This window comes from Diuraphis noxia, unplaced genomic scaffold, assembly GCF_037042655.1.
Source record: "Diuraphis noxia isolate RWA-SAM2 unplaced genomic scaffold, SU_Dnox_SAM2 contig0002, whole genome shotgun sequence".
NCBI lineage: Eukaryota > Metazoa > Arthropoda > Insecta > Hemiptera > Aphididae > Diuraphis > Diuraphis noxia.
In genome coordinates this window covers 4,822,229-4,838,677 of record NW_028301712.1, presented here as the reverse complement: position 1 = coordinate 4,838,677, position 16,449 = coordinate 4,822,229, and the positions used below count along the sequence as shown (strand labels likewise).

Genomic DNA, 16,449 nt, shown 5'->3' with positions numbered 1-16,449 from the left:
TATTATGTTGCTAACTAATTAATGTCATTAATAATTAGCTAGGAACTAAAAACAACAACTTGATTTTTGATAGCAGTAATTTATTTAAAATTTTGTTCCATTACAGAGTTAATGTTACCCAAATGACAACAAAATTAAAATATGTATGTTTTTTTTTATTTTAGTTCATTATATAGTATAATTTCCTAATGCCATTCTATTTTATTTATATTTTTTTTTCTTAATATATAACTTATTTTTATAAATGAATTTTAAATATAACATTGTTTATAATTATTATGAAAAAAAAAACATTATTTAATATAATATATAAATATCTTATGTATAAAACATGTTAAATGATAAAGTAATCTATGATGGTCCAACAGTCGATTTATATTTTCATTCTTTATTCTTCCAATATTTTCTTATCTTTTCAACATAAACTTAATTGTAATGTCTTCGTGCTCCTCTTGATTCTAAAAGTACAAACATTTTAGTGTTTCAAAATATTATTGGTTCTATTACTGAAATATCAGTAGATGTAATTTCTACTACAACGCTTAATGCTTATGGACAATATTATGTAAAGTCGGTATTACACTGGTTTGTCATTGGTTGATCGACAAATCATAGATTCATTAGAAATTTATAGATTTTTGTTGATCAACACAAAGTGTCAATTAATTGATTTTGAACAAGTGTTATACCGTTTTTATAATTAACATGAAATTTGGTAGGAAAATATTAAACAATGCTATCATGTTGAAAAATAAGTGTTTCTAACATAAATTAAATTACCATATTATATGTACTATAATTACTTATATCATTGAATATAAATAGTATTTATAATCAATGATAATATACATATAATTTAAATAGATTGAGTAAAAACTAGTATTTTTAAATTCATTATTTTTTTTAAATTTTAATCTACAAGTTAATACCTCTTTGCCCACTAAATATTCACAATTGTCTTAGTAGTGTACTGCAGTAGTCTGTACAATAAACAGATAAATAAACACATAACTATAAATACAATACCTATTCTCTCCATATTTTTGTATGGTACCTATGCTATTAATTTTGATATAAAATTGATTTTTTAATATAATTTTCTTGTGTACTATTAATAAAATATTTGAATATTATGTGATATAAAATTCTATGTTTTCTATAGATTTAATGATGATGTAAGTACTTAGTTTAATCTATAAAATATTCTATCTAACTATATAGAACATATAATATTTGTGTTTAAAAAATATTGAATCGCATATTATATTCAGTAAATAAATTAACATAAACAGAATCATTAAACAATACCTACTCGATGATATCACCAACATGGAAGCTAGTAAACATAACATTATTTACCTCCTACTCGGCTTATATAATACTTGGTATTTGAAACCTAATGGAATAGTGCACAACTTCATGAAAAAGTAACACATATAAGGCTTAAACACTTATGATGCCATTACTCATTAGTTATTCAATACATCTATATGACATTTCCCATTTCATTAACATGTTTTATCAAAATAAGGATAAAATAGTCTGTTAACGTTTTAATAATATATTTAGATAAAAAACTATACCATGCAAGATGCTTTAAATTTAAATAGGATATGTATGGGGAATATTCTACATTTCAAGTTAATCATAATCCCTTTTATAATATAACAAAATTATTTTGGAATTTGTCGATCACCATTATAAATAATTGGCGAGGGCCACTTATAAGTTTTAAAGCATTGATAATTTTTAAATTATAACACAAAACCTAAAAATATTTAATGAAAAACAGGTGCGTTGTTGGCAGTAATTTGATTGTTTTTTCAATACACACTAGAAGATATAGGTGCTACTCATATAAAACTATATAAAGATAAGACTAAAAAACCATTTCCCTGCTCCTTAGAGTATAATATTATGTTCACCACAATTCCTACCGGAAACATCATGATTTAGAACGATGTTGATCGGCAAAAAATCATTACCAGCAAAAGTTTTCATTTAAACTAATCTTGAGAAAGATTAAAATTATTTTTTATCACGTAATTTTATAACAATAATCGTTTTAATCTGACAACAAATTTGTTGTTTTAAAAAAAAAAAAAACTATTTTTGAAGTGTTATTGATTATAATTTATAGCCCGCGGTATTATAATATAATATATATATATATACGTCATATGTCTAATGTCTGAGATACTTCAATAGTTGGGTGTTTGTTTACCATGGCGTGACGTCTTTGAAAAGTATACCTAATAATAATCATCACCTGAACTCTGTTTTCTGACGGTGTTCGATGCCATCATCTTGCGACACTGTTCGTCCTCCATGTCTGTCAAGAAATGAACGGGAGTCATGGCTTTCCTGGACGCTGATGACTTGGCGGATGTCAGAGGAAGCGTCTGTTGATTGGATATGTACGAAATTTCTGGGGGAAAAGAAACATCAATATTTTTTATTTGATTATGGAACCATAAACACTTGTCCGGTCGTTATTTTTCGGTAGTGATAACTATTTACAGACAAAGCAATAGGTACTGTATAAGTATAAATCAAAAATTTTCGTAAAACGTATTTTATTTTTGATCCTATAGCCTATAGGTATTAAAAACGTAAGTAACGTTATAAATATCGTCATACCCATGTGTTAAAAATACTTTATGAAACTGAATCTGTCCGAGAGAACACGGAATTTTTCAAAACAATTCTATGGTTTAGCTCCTAAGTGATTTTTATTATTAAAAGCATATATTATATATATTAAGGCGTAACGGAAAGACCTGACAAAAAAAAATTGTTAATTCAACTTATGACAAAGATTGTAAATATTATATGATAAGTAAATAATTTAAGAAATATACTCATTACTCATGTCTGAAAATTCTCAAAAATCATATTTTTTAAAAAGTTATTACGTTCTAAATTAATTTAACTAAAAAATATTGAATTTTGGAAAAATTCTAAAAAATAAACTTCTTGACTTAGATACATCTTTTTATCATAAAATTTGTTCTTATAATCAGATTCACAAATAGGCTATTTTAAATTTATCGGAAAATTGTTTTATTAAATTTTTAGTACTAAAAAATAAACATAAAAAATGTATTATACATGTAGCGCTAGAGAGTCATTTAATGAACAAAAAAATAATTAAATAAATAAAAAATATTAATTTGAACAAAAGTCAGTTCTATTTGTTACACCTTGTATACTATATAGGTACCGTGTGTTTACCAATTTAGGGAACACTAAATTTCTAGGCCGGATTATAATGGAATAAATAGAATTTTCTTTTACTAGCCAGAGGTATATAAATACACATTTTCAGATAAATTTCAAATAACCAAAATTGATTGAATGAGACCCATTCAAATCTTAATAAAATAATACATTTTTACAGTTCATTATAAAATGCATAAAACCATTTATAATTATTTATTATTGGTTACTTTTTGCGTATTTTTTTTTTAATATACGTATTATAAATAAGATTAACATAATATATTGATATGGATATAAAATTATTTAATTAAAATTGATACGTTTGTATCTTTACTAAAAGCATAATTGATATCAAAACAATGATGATTGCATGATTAATTTTAATATCTTATTTTTCGACGATTTGATTGTCTTGCTTTCAAAAGTAGGTACTATGTAATTATTCAAATAAAACGCATAGTTGAGCTAAGTGGCCGGTACCTGTAGGCTATATATTATCATCATCATAGATTTTTAAAACATGTAAAAAGTAAAAATATTATTCGATATATTAAAATAATATGGATGGTGAATAAGTGTACATTCAGCGATCATCTCACTCACCGTAGGACTTGTCATTTGGCATACCGTGGACGACGTTGTGGTCGGGCGTTTCGTAACAATCAGTCTGGCTCAGGGCCCTGTGGTGTGTGGGCGTCCGGCTTCCGGACGGTGCCGTTTGCATCACGCTGAAAGTGGCGTACGGACACACGTCGTAGTCGATGCTCTTGCCGCCTCCACCGCCGCCCATGAACATCATTTTGTCCGCGGAATCGTTCCTTTTTCTCCTTTGCAGCGTGGACGTCGCGTACTCGACCTGCTTGTCGGCCTCGTAACTGCACTTCCGCTCGGCCGAACTGCTCGCCCTCCTCCTCCGCGAGTACTGCGCTCCGTCTTTTTTCCTGTCCAAAGCATACGCGCCCGCGCGGTCGTCAGTAACGAAATGCAGTAATATACGTTTATACATCCGCTTCCGGTATGGGGTGGTAATCGCGGTACGTGGTCACTGGTTGGGTTACTGGTTAGAAATTATGCAGGTAGATACGTAACATACGCGCAACATATTCCTCACTGTAAGTCGTAGAAAATCACCCGATGTCGGCTTTACCGTTTGATTTTAGAATATTATATTTCAAAAGTTAGCTTGCAGTGGTCCAGCGGTGTCGATGTTAAAAGTATCTAGGTACCTACTAAATAAACCATGTCAATACGAATAGATATCCCTTATTGTATCGAGATTTTCAGACGCCCATATCGCTTTCATGAAATCTCAAAAATATTTTCAAGACATGAACCATGACGTCAAATCTAAATAGGGAATTTTTCGAGGTTCATACCCACTTTGTCGAATTCCAATTCACCCACAACTCAGTTTGCCGACATATATACCAGTTTTAAAATACTTTTTAAATATTCCCTTTTTTTCGACAGTCTAGTCTGTCAACGTCTCGGTTCACCGACAAATTTTATTAGTACGTTTCAATTTTCCCGATTCGCTGACAGTTGCAGATTGATCCATAATGATTTTATCGAAAACGGATAAGATTGCGATATTATTATGTTATGTTATCAATATAAGTTCAACGTTTAAACGTCTAAATATCCTAACCTATTTTTATTTTTATATAATATATCTACTGACATCATGTATTGATAACCATTTATGCATGACAAAGTTGTATTTACTTTAATTTTTTAATAAGTCAGCGAATTGGGATTCGGCAAATTGGGTTTCGGCGACGTGGGCAGTCACGTTTTATGATGGGGTAAAGAAAAGTATTTATTTGGAACTGGGAGATTTATTCGCTATTCGCCATTATATTAACAATCTAAAAACTAGGAAGTCAATAAATGAATGAAGTAAGAGTAACCAAGTTTTTCGTAATTACACTCCAAATTTTCTCTAAAACGAATAATATTTTCGATTACATCGCTATCGCGAGATTTCAGCAACTTTTATTGATCGGTATAACTTATTAGATATATTATAATATTTTTATTTGTACAAACCAACCGTAATAACGCAATAGACACGAGCCCACGACGGATTATGATCATCGAATATCTTAATTTTTATTTAATTAAATATTATGTTCATGGATTATAACCACCTATACATAATTTATCATGGTATCAAAACTTACTGAGCCCATTACCCACTTCAAATTATCAATAAAATTGACTAAGATATAAACTAGTGTACAGAATGCTTCAAGTGATTCCGTTTTTAACCTGAATGTCTTAACAACGCTCCACAAAAAAAAAAAAAAATCGTATACTTAATCATTATTTCTCCATTTCTCAAGAAAACAAAAAACCTTAATTCTTATTAGTTCATTAAATATTTAAGTCAATTAATTTGATTCTTTATATACAAATTTATCAAATTATAACCAACAACATTTTAACACTGTGTTTCAATTTTTGAAAGACCAGAAAAAACCTAAAACATATTGAAGTTGTTTTAAATTTTGGTAAAATGAGATTAGCAATTTTGAATATAATAAATCTTGAAGAAATTATTTTTAAATATTTTTCGTCTAATTTTAAGATCCAAGTGAAAAATTCTTAGTGATACTGAAAAATGATCTATTTTTTTAGTTGTAAAAATCCTAAGATCACGCTTCATATTAACCGCACGAAATAAATCGTTTTGCGTGGTCATTCAAGTAGGTACACCCAACAGTCAACATCCAATATTTAATATGGCTTGAAGAAATATAGCATGTTTCAACTGTCAAATATCATAAGTTTAGTCACCAAACTACCTAGGTTATAATATTCAAGTTTGCTTGAAACTTTCTCTCATAAAAAACGGACATATTCATACTAAATTGCACTTTAGGATCCTTGTCTAGTTTCTTAGCTACCAAAATAAAATTAGAAGAACTCCACAAATTCAAATATTTTTAAATTTTGAATTTTAAATTCAATACCAAAACTGTCAAGATTAGATTACACCAAGAGGTATTTTGCATACCCTCAAATGAGTCAAATGTTTGTTCGTTGTGAAGATGATCATCCCTAAAACTCTGTAAATATTATTAAATTGTCGTCTGTTAATGATTATAATGAGTTCAAAGTGGTGGAAAATTAAACGAGAGTTTTGTAAAACTAAGAATATATTTCATCATTTCATAAATTATTCATAACAACAACTCAACAATAATATAATTATCTAGCCAAAATTGTTTTACCCGCAGAACTGTCAATAATCATTATCGACGTTGATCAATAACTATCATAAAAATAAGCTATAGGTAGGTAATGACGGTGTTATTGTTTATAATACACCACCTACCTAACACTTAACAGCCTTAGCAGTTTAACACACTAGTTGTAGTACCTTGTGAGCATAGCACCTACCAATTAGTATTTTTCATACTAGGATATGGGTTTCACAAAAAAAAATATATACATATATATATATAAAAACGTATAAACCGATTTCTACGAATAGTAAAACCAATAGACGAAAAAAAAAATTGTGAGACACGTTGCACGTGGATGACGATTTATCTTTTATCCGTGTTCTATATATGACCCACTGATAATCAGGACGTGGGCTTAGGTATCTATCTAATATTTATTTTGTTTTCGACACACGCGTACTATGTACATATACGTATATTATAATACCACCACCGGCTGTATTTATATCAGAATCGGATAGTCTTGAACTATTGCGAGCACAAATATTATACGTAGGTATGTTATATTTATACCTATTACCTATGTAGTATTGTATTTTTTGTGAGTACACAGTACACCTAATACACTTTCAAGTATTTCGTTCAACAAATAACGTTATCGGTTTTCTCGTAAACTATTTCACAATACTATGTGTACGATACACCTACATATTTATTTACATACACGCATGAGTGAGCGTGTGTGTGTGAGCGAGTGAGTGCGCTAAATCATTTTTTATTGTGTGCATTGTGCAACGTCTTATTTGTTTTCTTGTTTTTTTTTTTTTACCTTCTTTGAACTACGACACATATGCATACGCAAAACGATACGATGCAAACGAGCGCCGAGGCGGCCGGTACGTATTTGTGCATCTGCGCAAAACTTGGTATGCTCAAGTCGTCGTCTTCATCGACTCCGCCGTCTTCACCGTACAAGTCCAACGGCACTATTCCTGAAAACATTGTCAGTCGATGATGAATGATATTGCCTAGGTATAGGTATAATGTTATAATATAATTATGTATGGGATAATACGGAATTGGAAGTCAATAATTGATCGGATCAGGAAACGATGATAATATGAATCATTCGGTCGAATGACGTCATTATTTTGTATAGTTGTTGTATAGCACGTTTTGCATACTTATGAAATTATTATTCAATGTGGACAGTGAACAGTAGGTAATAACGAGCAATATTAGAACTATGATTAGTGAGTAGTACAATTAGCGTTCGATGAGACTTGAAAAATAGTTATGAAAGTGGAGTCGGTATTTTTTTACAAAAAGTTCTGTTTTACGAATTATTGACTGATAAAATTAAAACAAACATTATAAAATACAGTTATTCATATACTAATGTATGGATACCGTAGACGGGAAAATCTCATAAAAACTATACACTCGTAGATCGCCATCCTACAATAAAAAAATACAAGTAGTATATTTTTAAAAAAATTCTAAAAAACTAGAGGTTTTAACTCGTATGTTATAACTTATAATTAATATGATAAATCACTTGAGGTAACTAATAATCTGCCTAGGTACCTGCATTAATTATTTTAACAGTTTAAAATTTTAGATGCATAACTGCACAAGTACTAAGACAGTAAAACGTATCTATAAGCATAATAATATAAAAGTCAACATAAATAATATTGTAATTTTTTCATAGCTTAGGTAGTATAGTATTATAGTATTAAATGATTTTCTCTAAACACAAGGTACCTAACTACCAACGGCAATTTCAATATTTGAATCAACACTTGAAAAATTAAGAGTTGAAGTGAAATGCAGTTTATAGATAGGGATGATTATTGTAATTATAGCTTTATTAAAACAACCAATTCATTTGGTATATATCTAATCTACACGTCTTAACAGCCACAGAATGCTTATAATATTATTATTATCGTAATTTATTTTTATCGGTTCAAATTAGAAGGAACACATTATTTCCTTTTTCTATAAGTGTGTCATAAGTCATAACATAATATTATTATCTTTATTTGAGGGCCAAATGAAACCATATAACGTCTCCTCATTTATCGGTCGTGAGGTAATGTCCTAATAACAATATATGTACTATTATTATACTTGTAATTGTATCGGCCCTATCGAAATATACTCTTAGAAAAACGGTATAGGCACTCAGGAAACGCGATATTCAACGACTCCGTTTACGATATACCTATACCTACATCAATCGGACGTATTTATTGGTTTTAACCATTTACCATCACTTGGTGGCGTGTGCAGGGATTTTGTTCGGAGAGGCGAAGTTCGTAAGTTTTCTCGGTCAAAAATAAATTAGGGCGTGGGAGTCCCATCTTTATTATGGGCGAGGGAGTCACGCCCCTGCGGACGAGGAAGAATGACATCTGCCTCCACTGTTGGCGGTCAGCCGCTTACCTCCGGTCTTTGTTCGGGTGGCAAATCGGTGCTCCCACGACGTGTCGCCGGCTTCGGTGTGCACGACCACGCGGACCGTGTAGACGGTGGCCGGTTGCAGCTGTCCAACCGTGAACGTGTCGCCACCTGTCAGTTTTTGTCTGGGAAACTTGACCCACCCGCCGCCACGACCGTTGGCCGTGTACTGACACGTGAACGAGTGTATGCCACACATCTGGGTTGGCCACGAACCCAACATTAGCGTCACGCTGGTCGAGTTTACGGACAGCACGGCGTCCTTGTCAGGTTCTTTGGGCGCTGAAAATATTGTTTTTTTTTTCAGTTGGGCAATATAGTGGATCAGAAGAAGACATCGAGAGAGGAAATTATAATTCAATCGTTTGTTATAAAATCCAGTAATAACAGTGGATTTGGCCAATAGTGTTTGCCAATATCTTTTTATATCAAAGTCTCATTTTTTCTATTTGTATGTCGATTTATATTTTATTTTAACTATGAAAGCATGAAAAGCTACACGAAATTGAAAAATATGTTGATTGTATTTGTTCTAAGGGCTACTATTATGGACTAATTGGGACAAAATAAAATTTTTGAACGGTTTGTTTTGTTTTGTTTTCAATTTAATTTATTCCCTAGGAAAAATTAAGGTTCTATACACACATGTTATTTTATTGATTGAAAGCATAATCAAATGTAAAATGTTTAAATTTTGTCGGAAATGTCCTTATAATATGATAATGATCTTTACATGAACAGTTTTACAATCCTCCTTAGGGTTTTCTTACCCTAACTCTCCCATAGATTTGTTTTTAAATTAGCTTATTAAAAAATACAACTCGTGTAAAATTGATATCCTGAAAGTTGTTTTTGAAGTATCGTATAAACATTATTATTGAGCAAACCATAGGCCTGTGCAGATTTTGTTCGCAAAGTATGCGGTTGATAAAATATTCCCCTCTCCCATAGATACAATATATAAATTACCCTAAAATTAATGTACATGACCTTTCATCTTAAACTTCTGGTTACCTACTAATTTTAATTAGAATAAAATTAGGTTTTTATCTTTTTTTGAATAAAAGTATTTTTATTTTTTTTAATTTGATGAGAAGCATTTTTTTTTACAAATATGTTCATTGATATGAAAATTTACGTTATACGTCATAATTGTTATAATTCAAGCCTTCTCTCATATCTACGCTGAAAATAATATCTATATTCCTTAAATTATTGAGAACCGTCCACAACGAATATTAGAAACAAGTCCATACTCCATATTTATATCGTATTATTAACATTTTATAACCACTAACTAACCAGTTGAAATTATGAACTAAGACATTTGCACCCAAGCGTCTGCACAATATATATATATATATATCTGCATACCCCGTGCGCACGCCTATGGTGCATTGGTGCAAACACTGAACTGTATCGAGTACTACGGAGTTAAGTCATCCTTCTCCCCGACTTGTATACCGTTTTCACTCATTATTGGTGTACATAAGATAAGAGTTTTGTTTTCAAAACACACTTTATAATTATTATATTTTTTAAATATCAGCGTTATGATTTAATAATAATAATAATAAAAAAAAATATCTATCAACGGAACAATATTATTTACCTCCACCTTTCGTGTACACTTCTACGACACGACCTACGTTGCTCATGCCGACCGTGTTCACGGTTTGCATGGTCACCGAGTATTTGGTACCGCACTTCAAACGTTCCACCGTGTACGCAAACCGGTCGGAGTCCACGTCCACACTTTTCTGCTGTTCGTTGCCGGCGTGGTAATTGAGCACGTAGGCTGTGGTCACGGCATCCGGCTGCTTGACCGGCTTCCACTGGACCCGGATGGAGCTGGTCGATACCGGATCTACGGTGAACTCGGGCGGCGACGGAGGGTAGAGTACGTTGACCGTGTACGATATCTGATCCCTGCCGAATATGTTCTCCACGTGGCACGTATAATTTCCCGAGTACGATTTGTCGACCACGGGACCCACGGACAGACTACCGTCGGGTAGCACCCTTTAAATGGACAAAAATCAATAACAGAGCTCGACGAGGTACACAATCATGTCGTGGGTCGAGGCAGCTACTCACTTGGTCTCGACGTCGTCAGGCGCCTTCCACACGACGACGGGCGTCGGCATGCCCACCCTGTAACACTCGATCGTGTACTTGGACCCGACGACGGTGTTCACGTGTTCACCGAACGACGCCACTCTGGCTGGTGCTGTTTACGGACAGGGAGGTGTTTTAAAATTATGTACATCCATTTAGACGTCTGCTGCATAATAATAAACGCACATTGTGCGTACAGCTGGATATGCTTACCTCTGGAATTTGGACTCTGGCTTACCCGGAAACTCGGTTGACCCTCACCAACCACGGTCGAAGCGGTCACCCAAAACTCGTACCGTTGAAATTCCTTGAGCCGCCTCACCTCAATCTTCGTACTCTTATCACCGAATACGATTTCCTTTTCAACGATCTAGAAATCATCGGAATTCTTTGTATCAGCTATACCCTTGCAGCCTACAAACGATTTATCCACTGTTTACCTTGTTATGTTTTACGTACACGGTGTACTTGATAATCACGCCGTTCGGCCTCTTCGGTTGCATCCAAGACACGAGAATGCTACTGGATGTCACCGTCAGTGCTTTTACGTTGTCCGGAGGTCCGGGGACTGCAATAGACGATGTTTTAAAACTTATAACTACGTTACCTGCAGCGGCAGCTTTAAATGATATTACTACGACTTACCGTCTTGATCGGTTAAGCAATAAACAGGATTTGATTGTACTCCTTCACCCACTTTTGTGTACGCCAAAATCCGAACGCTGTAGTTAGTGTATTTGTCTAGAGCATGCAGGTTCGTTTCCAAATTGGTCGTTTTTTTCATTTCGTTTAAGACAAACGACCCTGGAAGTTCAATACACTACCGTTAAACGGTCGTTTATTGCCGTATATAAAAATAATTTTAAGGGGGGCCGGGGGGAGGGAGGGGGAGGAAATAATATTCTAAAATTATTGTAGCATTATTATTACCATTTCATATATAACAAAAAATACTTTGGATATTTTTTATTTTAAATATATAACTAGTTAACTAGCAATATACCATGCATTGCAGGTACATTGTATTAGATATCTCATAATTTTGTCTTATGTTGTAACGAGTGACTATGTTTTTACTTCGTTAATTATGATTTAACTTTAGAATAATAGCAGGTGGTTGTAGTTTGGCGTTTAAATTATAACTATAATATGTAAGTAGGTTGTTAGTGGACAATAATTGGGATTTTTTCTGTCTAAATATAAAAAAATTGCTACGTTCACTTAGTAGTCATTAAGTAGTCACTAATTATTTTTAATGTCTTTTCTATATGTATACATAAAGGGAAACATAGCAATTTTAATTTTTTATTAAAAAAACTTATTTGTTTAACCATTTTTAGGAGAACATAAAAGGACCAATGAAAGTCTCCATTTCCTGATTTCATCGGCGCTTATACAATCTTATATTGATTTTTGTACCTGATTTGGGATTCACTTTTTTATAGTGTATTTTGTATCCTAATATAGTGCCATGATGGCTTTGCATGGGCGGTGGATCCCAGCTCATTCGCAACGACTCTGCCGTCAACGGTGAACACTGAACGTTTTGTGGTGGTTCTTCTGGCACTAAACGACATTTTTAATTGATTAGTGTGCGTTTTCAAACCAACAGTTAACAAGTTCATTTCAAACATTATTGTTTTACCTCCTTCGTTGGTCGTGATACGTATAAAATCAGAATCTGGCCCGGGTCCAACGCTGTTGAAAGCTTTCACTGCAATCCTGTAAGTCGTAAATGGTTTAAGGTTGGTGATTCGAATTTCACATCGTTCATAGCCAAGGGTTGTCTTCGTGAAGACTTCTGTTATTTCGTTAACATCTGCATATGATACTTTGTAGCAAGTTAATTTGCCATTCCATGTGTCTTTATCTGGAGGCTAACAAACAAAATGTTTTACAGAAATATTTTAGAGAAAAACATTTTTATATTATTCACGTTTAATTATGTGTTTTATGTATAAAATCCTGATCAATCATTTACTAAAATTGCTTTAAAATAATAGTTTCCTAATGTATATGGACAAAAGAGACAACATTTTCACTTAAACATTGTCATATACCTATAGTAAATTGTATGCTGATAAATAAATAAATATTATATAAAAAAAATATGTGCCCAATGACTTTGATTACCTATATCACTATTTTAGAAGCATGTCATATGTTTTTAAAGATTGAAAGTATTAATTATGTCGTTAAAAATAAATAAGATTATTTTTTACATTTAATGTATATAAAATTTCATATTAAAAATTGCAAAAAATTTTTTCATAAAATACATATTAAATTTTTCCTTTCGTCATTCATCGATAAATGTTACCAACAAAAAAATTAATTTTGCTATAAAATAGTAGACACTAAATATGCAGAAGCATTTTTAAAAAATATGAGAATATTCGAAACATTACCTATAATGTGCTTATTAGTTACTACTAATATACTTTTGACTACAATGAGTAAAATTTCATGAAAAAATACTATTATGTGTTCACTTGTCAGTTAGCATATATTATATTTGATAAACAACTAGAAAACATTATTCAAATGTATTTAAATCTAGGCTCTAGGCAGTCTAAGCTTCTAGGGTCTAGACAGATAAGTTATTACTGATAATACGAACAAATATATTTTAAGGTTGATTAAATAATAGGATTATAATTATTTAAGGATGAAAAATAAGTTTTAAAGTGAATTGGAAAATTAAAAGCTATCAACACTTACTGTTAACGAACAGTTTTGGTATTCTGATACTTAAAATTTTTTGTAATATTATCATCAATGGTTTTGAGATTTTATATTTTAACAGCTATAATAATTTAAAAATTCTTTTTTCCTAACTTATAAAAGTAATATAGTCCACCATTTTTTTATACGGACTGTGGGGAATAATTATTTATCATTGTTTTACCTTTTATTTATGACCATAGATGAAGATCGAAAATCATAGAGTAGTACTTTGTTACTTTATGTCTAAAAGATATGTACTATCATCAATGGTCTACTTGAGGATCATGATATACGTGTACTAGATGAAGCTAGTACGTCAGAGCTACGAGTGTCACTTATATTTTTTATATTGCAATCTAATAAAATAATTTTATGCATTTATGTACAATTAAAATCATGTTTCTTCTTAAAAATTCTTATTATGTCTCTATTCAAAGCAAATATATTATATCTGTATTATAATTTTGTTGGTCGTAAATATAATTTTATTCTATCTAACATTTCCATTTGATACGTTAATCTATTCAATTAATGTGTACTTACTTTCCATCGAATTGTCACTTGATTTGTATCAATATCAATGGCTTCCACATTATTTGGAGGTGCACTCGGTTCTGAAATAATAATTTACAATAGTATTCGAACAAGTAGTTCATTAGTTATTACTTATTATTAAAGAAGAATTTGTGTGAGTTGGAGAAGAATAGGAGTAATTTACCATCTTCCAGAGTGGTGACAGTGTTGTTGGGGCTAGGATTGCTTGAACCGAAATCATTGACGGCGATAACTCTTGTCGTGTACTGCGTGGCGGGTTTTAAATAAGATATTTTAGTGTACGATAAACTTCCACCAATAGTGTAATTTGACCAATCCGAACAAAGATTAATACACATCTGAAGAACATAATGAGTCACGTGCGTTTTTACAGAATCCCACCGAAATTCTAGCCACCTAGTACCCGCGTCCACCACATCTAACTGCTTTGGAGCTTCCGGTGGCTCTGAATAACAAAATATATTTTAACCATAGAAATATTGGTAATAAAATACTCACTTACCTCTAACCACTAAATTTATCGTCATATGATCATAGCCGTACGAGTTAGTTGCCATGCATGTATATATCCCTGTCTGGCTACTATGTAGAGAACTTAAATAAAGTTCTGATATTACTCCTTTGTTCGTATTTCTAGTGTTAATATTTTCCACTGAGGGACTCCATTCAATATTTAATGGCTTTGAACCTTCAGCCTGACATGTCAAAACTACTCTGCTTCCTACTACACCACTTTTATTAATAGATTTTTCTTTAAAATGAGCGGGTACTGTGATAATGTAATACAAATAGTTAAAATCAATTTATACTTAGGAATTAGGTGGGGTAATTTATAGTCTTACTGTGAACTTTTAAGGATACTGTTTTTGTTAATTGGTTTCCTATTCCGTTATTGGCAGTGCACGTATAATTGTCTTCGTTTGAATTAGTTGTTAGTCTGATAGCTAAAGAGCCGTTGCTTAATATTGATATCGCTGATTCGGAGAAATGATTGAGTGATTGTAAAAGTTGATTGTCTATAAAAATCAAAACAAACCTTGAATGATATTATTTGAATATTCCAAAAAAATATAACTGAGTAACAAACCGGAAACTCTAGTCCATGTTATTCTTGGTTCTGGATATCCTTCTGCTTGGCAATTAATTACAGTTGGTTGATTATCCAACACAGCGGTGTCTTCAGGTTCAATAATCCATTTTGGAGGCACTAAATCATATACATAACGTATTTAATAAATATAACTGTTTATAAAGTATAGTTAGATTAGTTGGCAAGGATTAGTTTTAAAGGATAAGCAAAGGTAGTATAATTTTACCTTTAATATTAAGTAAAGCTGAATAGTTACTACTAGCAACCGAGTTGCTTACAATACAAGTGTATATTCCAGCGTGTTTGGGTTTCAAATTACTAAAAAGTAAAGTACTAGAAAATTTGAAATTTTGAAGTTCAATTTCATTATCCGTCAATACTATCCTATTATCTTTACGCCATACAAATTCCATTGGAAGATCGCCTGATTTTATTGTACACGACACTTGGGCTCGTTCACTTTCTTGTAAATCTTTTGTGAATTGAAATGGTGTTACGACTGGTGGTTCTGTTAAAAAAAAGAGTGTATACAAAATAATCATATTACGACTAATTCGAAGCATACTCATTATTCTTAAATATAGATGTCCGGTCGCTGATTGTCCCCTATCGGTAATTTTTGTACACACATATAATCCAGAATCAATGGTGTCTTGTGTAGAACGTATAAAAAGAGTTCCGTTATCAAACAATGTGTGACGAGAATTATTTGGAATCGTTATCATATCTTTTTGCCAAGCTGTCCTGATGATTGGATAACCAGCAACTGGACATTGAAGGTATGCGTCGTCTTCTGAACGCACCGTTAAATTTGAAGGTGGCCTTGCAATAGGATCACCTAAAATATTTTTATTTTAACCAATTTAATTATATTCATAAGTTGTTTTAAAAACATTTTATCATACCGTAAATCTTAATCATTGCAGAATGCGATTTCAATCCTAGAATATTTCGTGCCAAACAAGTATAATAACCCCCATGTAATACATCGGCCACTGATACATTTAAATAGCTAACAACATTTCCTGTACATAAAAACAAATTAGATAATACTTTCAAGCTTCATATTATATTACGAAA

The 16,449-nt window shown here is 31.9% G+C and overlaps 1 protein-coding gene across 4 annotated transcripts in view; it reads right to left on the bottom strand.

Annotated features, from left to right (window-relative positions):
- Positions 1–134: 134 nt before the first annotated feature.
- Positions 135–16,449, bottom strand: part of LOC107165166 (cell adhesion molecule Dscam1-like) — a 70,420-nt gene continuing 54,105 nt past the window's right edge. For all 4 annotated transcript variants that reach the window (XM_089221119.1, XM_089221121.1, XM_089221120.1 and 1 more), the window contains 20 exons: positions 16,275–16,394; positions 15,935–16,207; positions 15,596–15,877; positions 15,367–15,486; positions 15,122–15,295; positions 14,782–15,048; positions 14,443–14,724; positions 14,268–14,338; positions 12,643–12,874; positions 12,417–12,563; positions 11,643–11,801; positions 11,438–11,565; positions 11,211–11,367; positions 10,977–11,109; positions 10,492–10,901; positions 8,865–9,161; positions 7,243–7,405; positions 3,826–4,163; positions 2,270–2,428; positions 135–458 (listed from right to left, as the gene is read on the bottom strand). In XM_089221119.1, the coding sequence (XP_089077245.1) occupies positions 427–458; positions 2,270–2,428; positions 3,826–4,163; positions 7,243–7,405; positions 8,865–9,161; positions 10,492–10,901; positions 10,977–11,109; positions 11,211–11,367; positions 11,438–11,565; positions 11,643–11,801; positions 12,417–12,563; positions 12,643–12,874; positions 14,268–14,338; positions 14,443–14,724; positions 14,782–15,048; positions 15,122–15,295; positions 15,367–15,486; positions 15,596–15,877; positions 15,935–16,207; positions 16,275–16,394 (3,944 nt within the window). In that variant the 3' untranslated portion in view covers positions 135–426. The remainder of the gene's footprint in view (positions 459–2,269; positions 2,429–3,825; positions 4,164–7,242; positions 7,406–8,864; positions 9,162–10,491; positions 10,902–10,976; positions 11,110–11,210; positions 11,368–11,437; positions 11,566–11,642; positions 11,802–12,416; positions 12,564–12,642; positions 12,875–14,267; positions 14,339–14,442; positions 14,725–14,781; positions 15,049–15,121; positions 15,296–15,366; positions 15,487–15,595; positions 15,878–15,934; positions 16,208–16,274; positions 16,395–16,449) is intronic.